Raw genomic sequence first — 15,000 nt, forward strand, 5'->3', positions numbered from 1 at the left:
TGTTGGATAATATTGGCATCGGCCAACCCTCAAAACTCAAATTTTGGTATCCTCTATCAAGTTGTATCGGGACACCCTTACAAGAAACACTAATTTTTTTTTAATCCGACCAATGATATTGTGTTGGATAACATTGGTATCGGCCAACACTCAAAACTCCAATATCGGTATCCTCTATCAAGTTGTATTGGGACACCCATACAAGAAACACTAACATGTTTTGAATCCAACCAATGATATTGTGTTAGATAATATTGGTATCGGCCAACCCTCAAACCTCCAATATCGGTATCCTCTTTTAAGTCGTATTGGGACACCCTTACAAGAAACACTAACATGTTTTGAATCTGACCAGTGATATTGTGTTGGATAATATTGGTATCGGCCAACCCTCAAAACTCCAAAATCGGTATCCTCTATCAAGTCGTATTGAGACACCCTTACAAGAAACCCTAACATGTTTTGAATACAACCAATGATATTGTGTTGGATAATATTGGTATCGGCCAACACTCAAACCTCCAATATCAGTATCCTCTATCAAGTTGTATCGGGACACCCTTACAAGAAACACTAATTTTTTTTTAATCCGACCAATGATATTGTGTTGGATAATATTGGTATTGTCCAACTCTCAAAATTCCAATATCGGTATCCTCTATCAAGTTGTATTGGGACACCCTTACAAGAAACACTAACATGTTTTGAATTTGACCAATGATATTGTGTTAGATAATATTGGTATCGGCCAACCCTCAAAACTCCAATATCGGTATCCTCTATCAAGTTGTATTGGGACACCCTTACAAGAAACACTAACATGTTTTGAATCCGACCAATGATATTGTGTTGGATAATATTGGTATCGGCCAACCCTCAAACCTCCAATATCGGTATCCTCTTTTAAGTCGTATTGGGACACCCTTACAAGAAACACTAACATGTTTTGAATCTGACCAGTGATATTGTGTTGGATAATATTGGTATCGGCCAACCCTCAAAACTCCAATATCGGTATCCTCAATCAAGTTGTATTGGGACACCCTTACAAGAAACCCTAACATGTTTTGAATACAACCAATGATATTGTGTTGGATAATATTGGTATCGGCCAACACTCAAACCTCCAATATCAGTATCCTCTATCAAGTTGTATTGGGACACCCTTACAAGAAACACTAGCATGTTTTGAATCTGACCAATGATATTGTGTTAGATAATATTGGTATTGTCCAACTCTCAAAATTCCAATATCGGTATCCTCTATCAAGTTGTATTGGGACACCCTTACAAGAAACACTAACATGTTTTGAATCTGACCAATGATATTGTGTTGGATAATATTGGCATCGGCCAACCCTCAAAACTCAAATTTTGGTATCCTCTATCAAGTCGTATTGGGACACCCTTACAAGAAACACTAAATTTTTTTGAATCCGACCAATGATATTGTGTTGGATAATATTGGTATCGACCAACCCTTTAAAACTCCAATATCGGTATCCTCTATCAAGTTGTATTGGGACACCCTTACAAGAAACACTAACATGTTTTGAATCTGACCAATGATATTGTGTTAGATAATATTGGTATCGGCCAACCCTCAAAACTCAAATTTTGGTATCCTCTATCAAGTCGTATCGGGACACCCTTACAAGAAACACTAATTTTTTTGAATCCGACCAATGATATTGTGTTGGATAATATTGGTATCGGCCAATCCTCAAACCTCCAATATCGGTATCCTCTATCAAGTTGTATCGGGACACCCTTACAAGAAACACTAACATGTTTTGAATGCAACCAATGATATTGTGTTGGATAATATTGACATCGGCCAACCCTCAAAATTCCAATATCGGTATCCTCTATCAAGTTGTATTGGGACACCCTTACAAGAAACACTAACATGTTTTGAATCCGACCAATGAAATTGTGTTGGTTAATATTGGTATCGGCCAACCCTCAAAACTCCAATATCAGTATCCTCTATCAAGTTCTATTGGGACACCCTTACAAGAAACACTAACATGTTTTGAATACAACCAATGATATTGTGTTGGATAATATTGGTATCGGCCAACCCTCAAAACTCCAATATCAGTATCCTCTATCAAGTTGTATTGGGACACCCTTACAAGAAACACTAATTTTTTTTTAATCCGACCAATGATATTGTGTTGGATAATATTGGTATCGGCCAACCCTCAAAACTCCAATATCGGTATCCTCTATCAAGTTGTATTGGGACACCCTTACAAGAAACACTAACATGTTTTGAATCCGACCAATGATATTGTGTTGGATAATATTGGCATCGGCCAACCCTCAAAACTCCAATATCGGTATCCTCTATCAAGTTGTATTGGGACACCCTTACAAGAAACACTAACATGTTTTGAATTTGACCAATGATATTGTGTTAGATAATATTGGTATCGGCCAACCCTCAAAACTCCAATATCGGTATCCTCTATCAATTTGTATTGGGAAACCCTTACAAGAAACACTAACATGTTTTGAATCTGACCAATGATATTGTGTTAGATAATATTGGTATCGGCCAATCCTCAAACCTCCAATATCGGTATCCTCTATCAAGTTGTATTGGGACACCCTTACAAGAAACACTAACATGTTTTGAATCCGACCAATGATATTGTGTTGGATAATATTGGCATCGGCCAACCCTCAAAACTCCAATATCGGTATCTTCTATCAAGTTGTATCGGGACACCCTTACAAGAAACACTAATTTTTTTTGAATCCGACCAATGATATTGTGTTGGATAATATTGGCATCGGCCAACCCTCAAAACTCAAATTTTGGTATCCTCAATCAAGTTGTATTGGGACACCCTTACAAGAAACACACATGTTTTGAATCCGACCAATGATATTGTGTTGGATAATATTGGCATCGGCCAACCCTCAAAACTCCAATATCGGTATCTTCTATCAAGTTGTATCGGGACACCCTTACAAGAAACACTAGCATGTTTTGAATCCGACCAATGATATTGTGTTGGATAATATTGGCATCGGCCAACCCTCAAAACTCAAATTTTGGTATCCTCTATCAAGTTGTATCGGGACACCCTTACAAGAAACACACATGTTTTGAATCCGACCAATGATATTGTGTTGGATAATATTGGCATCGGCCAACCCTCAAAACTCAAATTTTGGTATCCTCTATCAAGTTGTATCGGGACACCCTTACAAGAAACACACATGTTTTCAATCCGACCAATGATATTGTGTTAGGGAACACATTCCAATTTCTAGTTTCCAGGAAACCGTAGAAAATGACTACAAAAGTGGTCGTTCAATCCGCAACTCCATTAAAAGGATGTGTTTGTTGCCATGCCAACGTATCTTTGCCAGTATTGAGAAAAACAATAAGTTACCTGAGAAGCAAGGTCAGTCGTTCATCTTTGGCTCGAAGCAGATCGCTTACGGAGAAGGCGGCGGTGCCCAGGAAGCTGCTCTGTGGAGACACAGACAAAACGGGATTGTTTACTTCCGCAGAGGCATCCGAAACGGCCTCGTCTTCTCCGGCTCTCGCCCGGTTTTGGACTTTGCCAGACACGTGTTTGCTGCGGGCACCATGCCACCGCACCGCAAGTGGGTCAAGAAGAGAGACGAGAGGCTGAGCCCATCAATAACCAAGTGAGAGGAGTATTTGAAGGGATATAAAAAAAAAATAAAGTGGATATTTGCACATTCACCATGAGGCTAAAAGTGTGCCAAGGACGCCGAGCCAAAGCTAACCGAGCAAGTAATTAACAGCGGATACAAAAGGTGAATCCTGGCGTCGTAGGATGCGGAGTGGGGGAAAAAAAGCAGGTTTAAATTCAAGCAGTTTCCCCGCAAGGTTTAGTGAGAAATGACTGCGACTTTCTAAAAATGTTTATTTCGGTGTGGTCTGAGCCGAGGCAAAGCTCCGACTTTGATTGTGCAATTTGGCTAACAATGACTCTAATTGCAAATAACCCGCCGTTCTGTTTTTCCAATTAATTAAAGCTAACGCTGCAGCCTCCCAGGCCAATTAAAAACAAATTAATTGTTAATTAATCGAATGGTTGTAGCCCGGGAGTCCCACCCCAGACAAAAGGAAGTGATAAAAACTTGTACAACTTGGAAATAACTTGTTTATCTCGCAGGCTAAGAGACGTGGCGAAAGCCAGAAGTGAACCATAACTAGAATATGCAATTCCGGTAGGAATTGTGGGTAAATGCCGTTTTGTGCGGAACTGAAATGGTCGATAGGCGAGGATGAGTGGAGCGTGTGGATGTTGGAACGGTTCAAATCGGACGAGAAATGTGGGATATGAAGAGGTTTCTGTATTGCCCTTTGAACTTCGACAGGGGGAAATTCCTGGTAATTCCAGGTGATATGCTAATTTTCGGAACTGAGAAACACCTTTGTTCGATTGTGCAGGAAGAGTGGAGTGGTTCAAATCAAGTGAGGAATGTGGGAGTTGCAGTACATTTGTATGGCAATTTCCTGGAAATTTCGGGGAAACCGGGAATTTAAAAAAATATAGGTAATATCACAAACTTCCTAGATTATATGAATTGGTTGGTGTGGAATTTTTTTTGAATCGGTCAAGGAAAGTTGACGTAGTTACACTTTGGAATTCAGAATTGGTATTTCGGAATTCCTGGAATTTGGTAGTAAATTTTTGGGGTACTTGGAAAATGGTAGTTTGAACGTCCAAGAGGAGTCGAGTGTGTGAGGGTGGAACGGTTCAAATCAAGTGAGGAATGTGGGAGTTGTAGAACTTTGAAAATATCCATACATTTTTATTGCAAATTCCTGGAAATTTTGGGAAAAACGGGAATTTTTGAAAATATAGGTAATATCGCAAATGTCCTAGATTGTATGAATTGGTTGGTGTGGAATTGTTTTAATCGGTCAGGAAAACTTGACGTAGTAACACTTTGGAATTCAGAATTGGTATTTCGGAATTCCTGGAATTTTGTACTAAAAAAATAGATACATTTGATGTCCCAACTAAGGGTAACGTTTTGATGGTGGAATGGGTTAAAGAAATGTAGGAGACAAAAGTCACAATTTTATAAGAAAACTAACATTTTGGCAACATATTAATAATCAGAATTTTGCTTGGCAAAATTAAGACAAGTCATATTTTTACTTGTCACTATTTTACAAGAAAAACTAAAAAAGTGGCAATATTGTGATAAGTCAGAATTTTATACGACAAACGTCACCATTTTGCATTAAAAAGTAATAATTTATGAGAAAATATTGCAATATTACAGAAACAGAAAGAATATGAGAAATTGTCCCCAATTTTATAAGAAAAAAGTCAACACATTGTGATAAAAAGACTGCTTTTAGTTCATTTATTTTACGAACTTTTTGTTTGTAATTGGTTTTTAATCTTCATTATTTACTTCAAGTTATTACAGTATGTCTCTGTATACATTTTATTTATTTTTTTAAAATACATTTTGTCAATTTCTTACACACTTGTTATTACATATGTTGGCCAGAGGGGGCCCATTTCAATTTCTTACACACACTTGTTATTTCATATGTTGACCAGAGGGGGAGTTTTTCGATCATTTTCGATGTATTTTCACAGTCAATTTGAAAAATCCCTCCTTGTTGTGAAAAATGAATTGGAATTTCCCAAAAAAAAGGTCAACATTTCACAAGAAAAACTGAAAAAGTGTGCAATATGATAAAAGTTGGACTTTTACTCAATAACAGTATGAAAAGAGTCGTAATTTTACTCGACAAAAGCCACAATTTTATAAGAAAACTTTACAATTTTGGCAACATATTAATAATCTGAATTTTGCTTGGCAAAATTAAGACAAGTCATAATTTTATTTAATAAATGTCACTATTTTACAAGAAAAACTAAAAAAGTGGCAATATTGTGATAAGTCAGGGTTTTATACGACAAATGTCACCATTTTGCATTAAAAAGTAAGGATTTTACATCAAAAAGTAATAATTTATGAGAAAATATTGCAATATTACAGAAACAGAAAGAATATGAGAAATTGTTCCCAATTTTATAAGAAAAAAGTCAACACATTGTGAGAAAAAGACTGCTTTTAGTTCATTTATTTTCCGAACTTTTTGATTGTAATTGGTTTTTAATCTTCATTATTTACTTCAAGTTATTACAGTATGTCTCTATATACATTTAATTTTTTTAAACACATTTTGTCAATTTCTTACACACTTGTTATTACATATGTTGGCAAGAGGGGGAGCACTTCACATTTTTACACACACTTGTTATTTCATATGTTGGCCAGAGGGGGAGCACTTTTAAAACCGACACACAGTCAATTTGAAAAATCCCTCCTTGTTGTGAAAAATGAATTGGAATTTCCCCAAAAAAAGGTCAACATTTCACAAGAAAAACTGAAAAAGTGTGCAATATTATGATAAAAGTTGGAGTTTTACTCAATAACAGTATGAAAAGAGTCGTAATTTTACTCGACAAAAGTCACAATTTCATAAGAAAACTTTACAATTTTGGCAACATATTAATAATCAGAATTTTGCTTGGAAAAATTAAGACAAGTCGTAATTTTACTTAATCAATGTCACTATTATACAAGAAAAACTAAAAAAAGTGGCAAAATTGTGATATGTCAGGGTTTTATACGACAAATGTCACCATTTTGCATTAAAAAGTAAGGATTTTACATCAAAAAGTAATAATTTATGAGAAAATATTGCAATATTACAGAAACAGAAAGAATATGAGAAATTGTCCCCAATTTTATAAGAAAAAAGTCAACACATTGTGAGAAAAAGACTGCTTTTAGTTCATTTATTCTACGAACTTTTTGTTCGTAATTGGTTTTTAATCTTTATTATTTACTTCAAGTTATTACAGTATGTCTCTATATACATTTAATTTTTTTAAATACATTTTGTCAATTTCTTACACACTTGTTATTACATATGTTGGCAAGAGGGGGAGCACTTTTAAAACCAACACAGTCAATTTGAAAAATCCCTCCTTGTGAAAAATGAATTGGAATTTCACAAAAAAAAGGTCAACATTTCACAAGAAAAACTGAAAAAGTGTGCAATATTATGACCAAAGTTGGAGTTTTACTCAATAACAGTCGCGATTTTACAAGAAAAGCTTAACATTTTGGCAATTTTATGAAAAGAGTCTTAATTTTACTCGACAACATTTTACAATTTTTATAAGAAAACTTTACAATTTTGGCAACATAATAATAATCAGAATTTTGCTTGGCAAAATTAAGACAAGTCATAATTTTACTTAATAAATGTCACTATTTTACAAGAAAAACTAAAAAGTGGCAATGTTTTGATAAGTCAGAATTTTATATGACAAACGTTACCATTTTGCACTAAAAGGTAATGATTTTAAATAAAAAAGTAATAATTTATGAGAAAATATTGCAATATTACAGAAACAGAAAGAATATGAGAAATTGTCCCCAATTTTATAAGAAAAAAGTCGACAAATTGTGAGAAAAAGACTGCTTTTAGTTCATTTATTTTTCAAACTTTTTGCTTGTAATTGGTTTTTAATCTTCATTATTTACTTCAAGTTATTACAGTATGTCTCTATATACATTTTATTTATTTTTTTAAAATACATTTTGGCAAAAGGGGACGCATTTCAATTTCTTACACACTTGTTATTACATATGTTGGCAAGAGGGGGAGCACTTCACATTTTTACACACACTTGTTATTTCATATGTTGACCAGAGGGGGAGCACTTTTAAAACCAACACACCGTCAATTTGAAAAATCCCTCCTTGTTGTGAAAAATGAATTGGAATTTCACAAAAAAAAGGTCAACATTTCACAAGAAAAACTGAAAAAGTGTGCAATATTATGATAAAGTTGGAGTTTTACTCAATAACAGTCGCAATTTTACAAGAAAAGCTTAACATTTTGGCAATTTTATGAAAAGAGTCATAATTTTACTCGACAAAATTCACAATTTTATAAAGAAAACTTTACAATTTTGGCAACATATTAATAATCAGAATTTTGCTTGGAAAAATTAAGACAAGTCATAATTTTATTTAATAAATGTCACTATTTTACAAGAAAAACTAAAAAAGTGGCAATGTTGTGATAAGTCAGAATTTTATATGACAAACGTTACCATTTTGCATTAAAAGGTAATGATTTTAAATAAAAAAGTAATAATTTATGAGAAAATATTGCAACATTACAGAAACAGAAAGAATATGAGAAATTGTCCCCAATTTTATTAGAAAAAAGTCAACACATTGTGAGAAAAAGACTGCTTTTAGTTCATTTATTTTTGGAACTTTTTGTTTGTAATTGGTTTTTAATCTTTATTATTTACTTCAAGTTATTACAGTATGTCTCTATATACATTTTATTTATTTTTAAACACATTTTGTCAATTTCTTACACACTTGTTATTACATATGTTGGCAAGAGGGGGAGCACTTCAAATTTTGACACACACTTGTTATTACATATGTTGACCAGAGGGGAGCACTTTTAAAACTGACACAGTCAATTTGAAAAATCCCTCCTTGTGAAAAATGAATTGGAATTTCACAAAAAAAAAGGTCAAAATTTCACAAGAAAAACTGAAAAACTGTGCAATATTATGATAAAAGTTGGACTTTTACTCAATAACAGTATGAAAAGAGTCATAATTTTACTCGACAAAAGCCACAATTTTATAAGATCATTTTACTTAATGTCACTATTTTACAAGAAAAACTAAAAAAGTGGCAATATTGTAAAAGTAATGATTTTACATAAAAAAAGTAATCATTTATGAGAAAATATTGCAATATTACAGAAACGGAAAGAATATGAGAAATCGTCCCCAATTTTATATTTTTGCCTGCTGGATACACGAGGGACTCTTGGGAGAGGTGGCGAGTCCTGTGCCTGGCGGTTCTCTCCGTCGAAGACATTGAAGATACTGTATCTATGTATGTATCTCGCCCGGAAAAGAGTGGAGTGCCATCTCCGGGTTGGGGAGGAGACCCTGCCCCGAGTGGAGGAGTTCAAGTACCTCGGAGTCGTATTCACGAATGAGGAAAGAGTGGATCGTGAGATCGACAGGCGGATCGGTGCGGCGTCTTCAGTAATGCGGACGCTGTATCGATCCGTTGTGGTGAAGAAGGAGCTGATCCGGAAGGCAAAGCTCTCAATTTACCGGTCGATCTACGTTCCCATCCTCACCTATGGTCATGAGCTTTGGGTTATGACCGAAAGGACAAGATCACGGGTACAAGACTCAGGACACGTTGGGAAGACTATGTCTCCCGGCTAGCCTGGGAACGCCTCGGGATCCCCCGGGAAGAGCTGGACGAAGTGGCTGGGGAGAGGGAAGTCTGGGTTTCCCTGCTTAGGCTGCTGCCCCCGCGACCCGACCTCGGATAAGCGGAAGAAGATGGATGGATGGATGGATGGATGGATGGATGCCTGCCATCCCTGCATCTCGGGGTTCGCCACAACTAACTCACAACTCTTTTAAGACTATGGTCATTTTTGAAAAATTTGGACATTATTATCGTAAAATAGAGATTTTTAAAGAAAAAAATGCAACAGAATTCTTGTAGGATTATGACTATATCACAAAAATTCAGTTAAAATTACATTTTGTATTTATTCGTGTTACTTTATGACATTTATTTAAAATAAATTACTTAATTCCCCAGCAAATTCGACTTTTTCTTGATAAAATACAACTTGATTTTGGTCAAATTCGGATCTTTGAAAAAAAAAAAAAAAGCCAATTCAAATTAAAGTACTACGTAATAAAGACATTTTTTTTTTTTTACGTTCATTTCTTTTTAAAATAGCAACATTGAAAAAAAAAAATCTGTCTTTATTCCTGTAAGATTAATTTCTGTACAACTTTTTTCTCATGACATTCCAAATTCCTTCTTATTGTACAATCGGAGCGGCGTGGCTCGGTCGGCAGATCGGCCGTGGTAGCATCTTGAGGGTTCCAGGTTCGATACCCGCTTCCGCCATCCTAGTCACTGCTGTTGTGTCCTTGGGCAAGACACTTCACCCACCTGCTCCCAGTGCCACCCACACTGCTTTAAATGTAACTTAGATAATGGGTTTCACTATGTAAAGCGCTTTGAGTCACTAGAGAAAAAGCGCTATATAAATATAATTCCCTTCAATTCACTTCACAACAAATTATGACAATAAGGAGCCCCCAAAACTGCCCGTCGTGATGAATGGGGACTCGGACTTTGGCGATCTTGGAATTGAATCGCAAATTGAAGAACATCTCGGAGAAGTTTACACTTCGCAAGGCGAAATTATGACCAATTCAAGAGCCACAGTGGACAATTATTGCAATTATTTGCTCGCCCTAACCAAAACAATCCTTATCTACAATTTGGCTCCCTCTGCATTGGACAATGAAGCATATTTTTTCTGCTCTTGCTCCCTTCTTCCGTCCTATCCATGTAAAGTTATTCAGATCTTTCACCACTGCTGAGATGAAGTGACTGTTTGTCTACTTTAAAGGCCTACTGAAAGCCACTACTAGCGACCACGCAGTCTGATAGTTTATATATCAATGATGAAATCTTAACATTGCAACACATGCCAATACGGCCGGGTTAACTTATAAAGTGACATTTTAAATTTCCCGCCACACTTCCGGTTGAAAAAGCCTTCGGAGGATGACGTATGCGCGTGACGTTTCCCGGGGAACAGAGGTATGCCTTCCCCATTGAATACAATACAAAAAAGCTTTGTTTTCATTTCATAATTCCACAGTATTCTGGACATCTGTGTTGGTGAATCTGTTGCAATTTCTTTAATGAACAATGAAGACTGCAAAGAAGAAAGTTGTAGGTGGGATCGGTGTATTAGCGGTTGGCTGTAGCAACACAACAAGGACTACTCACTTTGATAGCAGACGCGCTAGCCGATGCTAGCCGCCCACCGGCCACCGCACGGATGATCGGGTGAAGTCCTTTGTCGCGCCGTCGATCGCTGGAACGCAGGTGAGCACGGGTGTTGATGAGCAGATGAGGGCTGGCTGGCGTAGGTGGATAGCTAATGTTTTTAGCATAGCTCTGTGAGGTACGGTTGCTAAGTTAGCTTCAATGGTGTAGTTAGCAACAACATTGTTAACCTTCACCAGGCTGAGATCTATTAACCGTGTAGTTACATGTCCATGGTTTAATAGTATTGTTGATCTTCTGTCTATCCTTCCAGTCAGGGGTTTATTTATTTTGTTTCTATCTACATTTGAGACAGAGGCTATCACGTTAGCTCATGCTAAAGAGCTTCGTCGATGTATTGTCGTGGAGATAAAAGTCACTGTGAATGTCCATTTCGCGTTCTCGACTCTCATTTTCAAGAGGATATAGTATCCGAGGTGGTTTAAAATACAAATCCGTGATCCACAATAGAAAAAGGAGAGAGTGTGGAATCCAATGAGCCAGCTTGTACCTAAGTTACGGTCAGAGCGAAAAAAAATATGTCTTTCACTGCATTCTAGTCCGTCACTCTAACGTTCCTCATCCACGAATCTTTCATCCTCGCTCAAATTAACGGGGTAATCGTCACTTTCTCGGTCCGAATAGCTCTAGCTGCATTGAAAACAATAGGAAAATATGAGGGAGTGAACAACTGACTACGTCACGCTACTTCCGGTAGGGGCAAGGTTTTTTTTTTATCAGAGACCAAAAGTTGCGAACTTTATCGACGTTGTTCTACACTAAATCCTTTCAGCAAAAATATGGCAATATCGCGAAATGATCAAGTATGACACATAGAATGGATCTGCTATCCCCGTTTAAATAAAAACAATAATAATTTCAGTAGGCCTTTAAATCTCAAATCAGCATCCTTGATTTGTCTACAGCAGGGGTCACCAACCTTTTTGAAACCAAGAGCTACTTCTTGGGTACTGATTAATGCGAAGGGCTACCAGTTTGATACACACTTAAATGAATTGCCAGAAATAGCCAATTTGCTCAATTTACCTTTAACTCTATGTTATTACTAATAATTAATGATATTTACACTTAATTGAACGGTTTAAAAGAGGAGAAAACACGAAAAAAATGACAATTAAATTTTTGAAACATAGTTTATCTTCAATTTCGACTCTTTAAAATTCAAAATTCAACCGAAAAAAAGGAGACAAAAACTAGCTAATTCAAATATTTTTGAAAAAATAAAAAAAAGAATTTATGGAACATCATTAGTAATTTTTCCTGATTAAGATTAATTTTAGAATTTTGATGACATGATTTAAATAGGTTAAAAATTCAATCTACACTTTGTTAGAATATATAACAAATTGGACCAAGCTATATTTCTAACAAAGACAAATCATTATTTCTTCTAAATTTTCCAGAACAAAAATTTGAAAAGAAATTCAAAAGACTTTGAAATAAGATTTCAATTTGATTCTACAGATTTTCTAAATTTGCCAGAATATTTTTTTTCAATTGTAATCATAATAAGTTTGAAGAAATATTTCACAGATATTCTTCATCGAAAAAACAGGAGCTAAAATGAAGAATTAAATTAAAATGTATTTATTATTCTTTACAATTAAAAAAATAATTACTTGAACATTGATTTAAATTGTCAGGAAAGAAGAGGAAGGAATTTAAAAGGTAAAAAGGTATATGTGTTTAAAAATCCTAAAATCATTTTTAAGGTTGTATTTTTCCTCTAAAATTGTCTTTCTGAAAGTTATAAGAAGCAAAGTAAAAAAATTAATGAATGTATTTAAACAAGTGAAGACCAAGTCTTTAAAATATTTTCTTGGATTTTCAAATTCTATTTGAGTTTTGTCTCTCTTAGAATTAAAAATGTCGGGCAAAGCGAGACCAGCTTGCTAGTAAATAAATACAATTTAAAAAATAGAGGCAGCTCACTGGTAAGTGCTGCTATTTGAGCTATTTTTAAAACAGGCCAGCGGGCTACTCATCTGGTCCTTACGGGCTACCTGGTGCCCGCGGGCACCGTGTTGGTGACCCCTGTTCTACACTGCTTTCCTAGCCTCCATACCATCTCAATCTCTGCATCAGTTTAAAAAAAAGGCCATCCTGCCTACTGACCTTTTCTTTCAATCATTTCCTCCTACAGCTTTTTCCTGCTGCCCCTCCACAAATCCTCACACGCTTCAGGCACAAAAAAAAAAATGCACTCAGTGATGTGTCCAGACAAAGAAAGAAAGCGGCAAAAAGGTCAGTCAACAAAAATGAGTAATACAAAACAAACACGGGGCCTTGAGTCGGTCACATTCCCAAACAGCACACCGCCGCACGGTTAAGGATGCATCAGGGGTCCTTGCAGGATTTGATTTTGTTGTTGTCGTGGATTGTCACTCATACAGGGTGACGCACGAGGCCGGTCCCAGTCCCGACCTGCCCTCACGCCAGCCCACGAGGCCATTACGCGGGGAACATTACAGCCCTGTGTAGCCATTACTTACCAGTACATCTTGGAAAGCCATTCCCTGGCATCTTTTTATGGCTCCTCACCGTGAATGCTTTAGAAGTAATGAAGCTCCCGAGACCGGCCGTCGCACGGGGGGGGTGGGGGGGGGGGGGGATCAAAGCGGCGGTACGGCGGCAAATGAGAGAAAGATGAGGCCGAGAGGAGGAGCCAAGAGGAAGACGGATGACGCTCTCTTCCAGGATCAAGGAGGATTGATTATGATGGCCCCGCTCGCTTCACCCGGCTTCCTTCCTCCTCTCCTCCAACATCTTTGCACCCGAGTCCATTCCTGAGTGTTTGTTAAACATGCAAACTTCAGCTTAATGGTAAGAAATAACTACAATAACTCTTGCTAGAGGCCCAACCATCGTAAACGTACTAAAATAATGCTCTACTTCATACCTGGCCATTGCCACAAAACCAAGCTCCAATAGGTCACAACTATATTATCGGCCGATAAATGCGTTAAAATGTAATATCGGAAATTATCGGTATCGTTTTTTTTATTATCAGTATCGTTTTAAAAAAAATTATTATTATTATTATTTTTTATTAAATCCACATAAAAAACACAAGATACTGTCACGACTTGGTCCTTGGCGTGGATTGTTTTTCCGAGGTGCAAAGCAACTGGACTGGACACGGCTTGGAGGTGAGTACATTATTTAATATAAGGACAATAAAAAGGAATAAACAAAAGGCGCTCACAGAGGAGGTAACAAACTTGGCTATGAAACAAAAGACATGCACGTGGGCACAAAAACGATGAACAATAAACACAAACTTACTTGACATAGAACATGGCATGAAGACGCGATCATAAAGAGGGCAGAGAATAAACGTGCAGAGAAGGTGTGATGTCGCCAGGACGAACAACAGAAACAGAAAAGCTTATGTAGTGACATGATGAGTGAAAACAGGTGCGTGACTAACCGTGAACAGGTGCGTGACATGACAATGTGAACCAGGTGAAACTAATGGTTGCTATGGTGACAAAGCAAGGGAGTGAAGACAAGAACTAAAAAGTGTCCAAAAACCAAGCAAAACAAAAACAAGATCAACACAGACATGACAGATACAGTTACAATTAGTGCACCAACCCAAAAAACCTCCCTCCCCCCATGTACACTCATTCACACAAAAGGGTTGTTTCTTTCTGTTATTAATATTGTGGTTCCTACATTATATATCAATATATATCAATACAGTCTGCAAGGGATACAGTCCGTAAGCACACATGACTGTGCGTGCTGCTGGTCCACTAATAATACTAACCTTTAACAGTTAATTTTACAAATTTTCATTAATTACTAGTTTCTATGCAACTGTTTTTATATTGTTTTACTTTTTTTTTTTATTCAAGAAATTTTTTAAAATGTATTCATCTTATTTTATTTTATAAATTTTTAAAAAAAGTACCTTATCTTCACCATACTTGGTTGTCCAAATTAGGCATAGTAATGTGTTAATTCCACGACTGTATATATCGGTTGATATCGGTATCGGTTGACATCGGTATCGGTAAT

At 36.4% G+C, this 15,000-nt stretch overlaps 1 protein-coding gene across 7 annotated transcripts in view; it reads right to left on the minus strand.

Annotated features, from left to right (window-relative positions):
- The window catches only part of inpp4b (inositol polyphosphate-4-phosphatase type II B), a 489,649-nt gene that overhangs the window by 231,587 nt on the left and 243,062 nt on the right, over window positions 1–15,000 (minus strand). For 6 of the 7 annotated variants that reach the window (XM_062032293.1, XM_062032295.1, XM_062032296.1 and 3 more), the window contains one exon: window positions 3,411–3,490. The exons of the other annotated variant lie outside the window; for it this stretch is intronic. In XM_062032293.1, the coding sequence (XP_061888277.1) occupies window positions 3,411–3,490 (80 nt within the window). The remainder of the gene's footprint in view (window positions 1–3,410; window positions 3,491–15,000) is intronic. 7 annotated transcript variants of the gene reach the window in all.

This window comes from Entelurus aequoreus, linkage group LG22 (assembly GCF_033978785.1).
Source record: "Entelurus aequoreus isolate RoL-2023_Sb linkage group LG22, RoL_Eaeq_v1.1, whole genome shotgun sequence".
Taxonomy (NCBI): Eukaryota; Metazoa; Chordata; class Actinopteri; order Syngnathiformes; family Syngnathidae; genus Entelurus; species Entelurus aequoreus.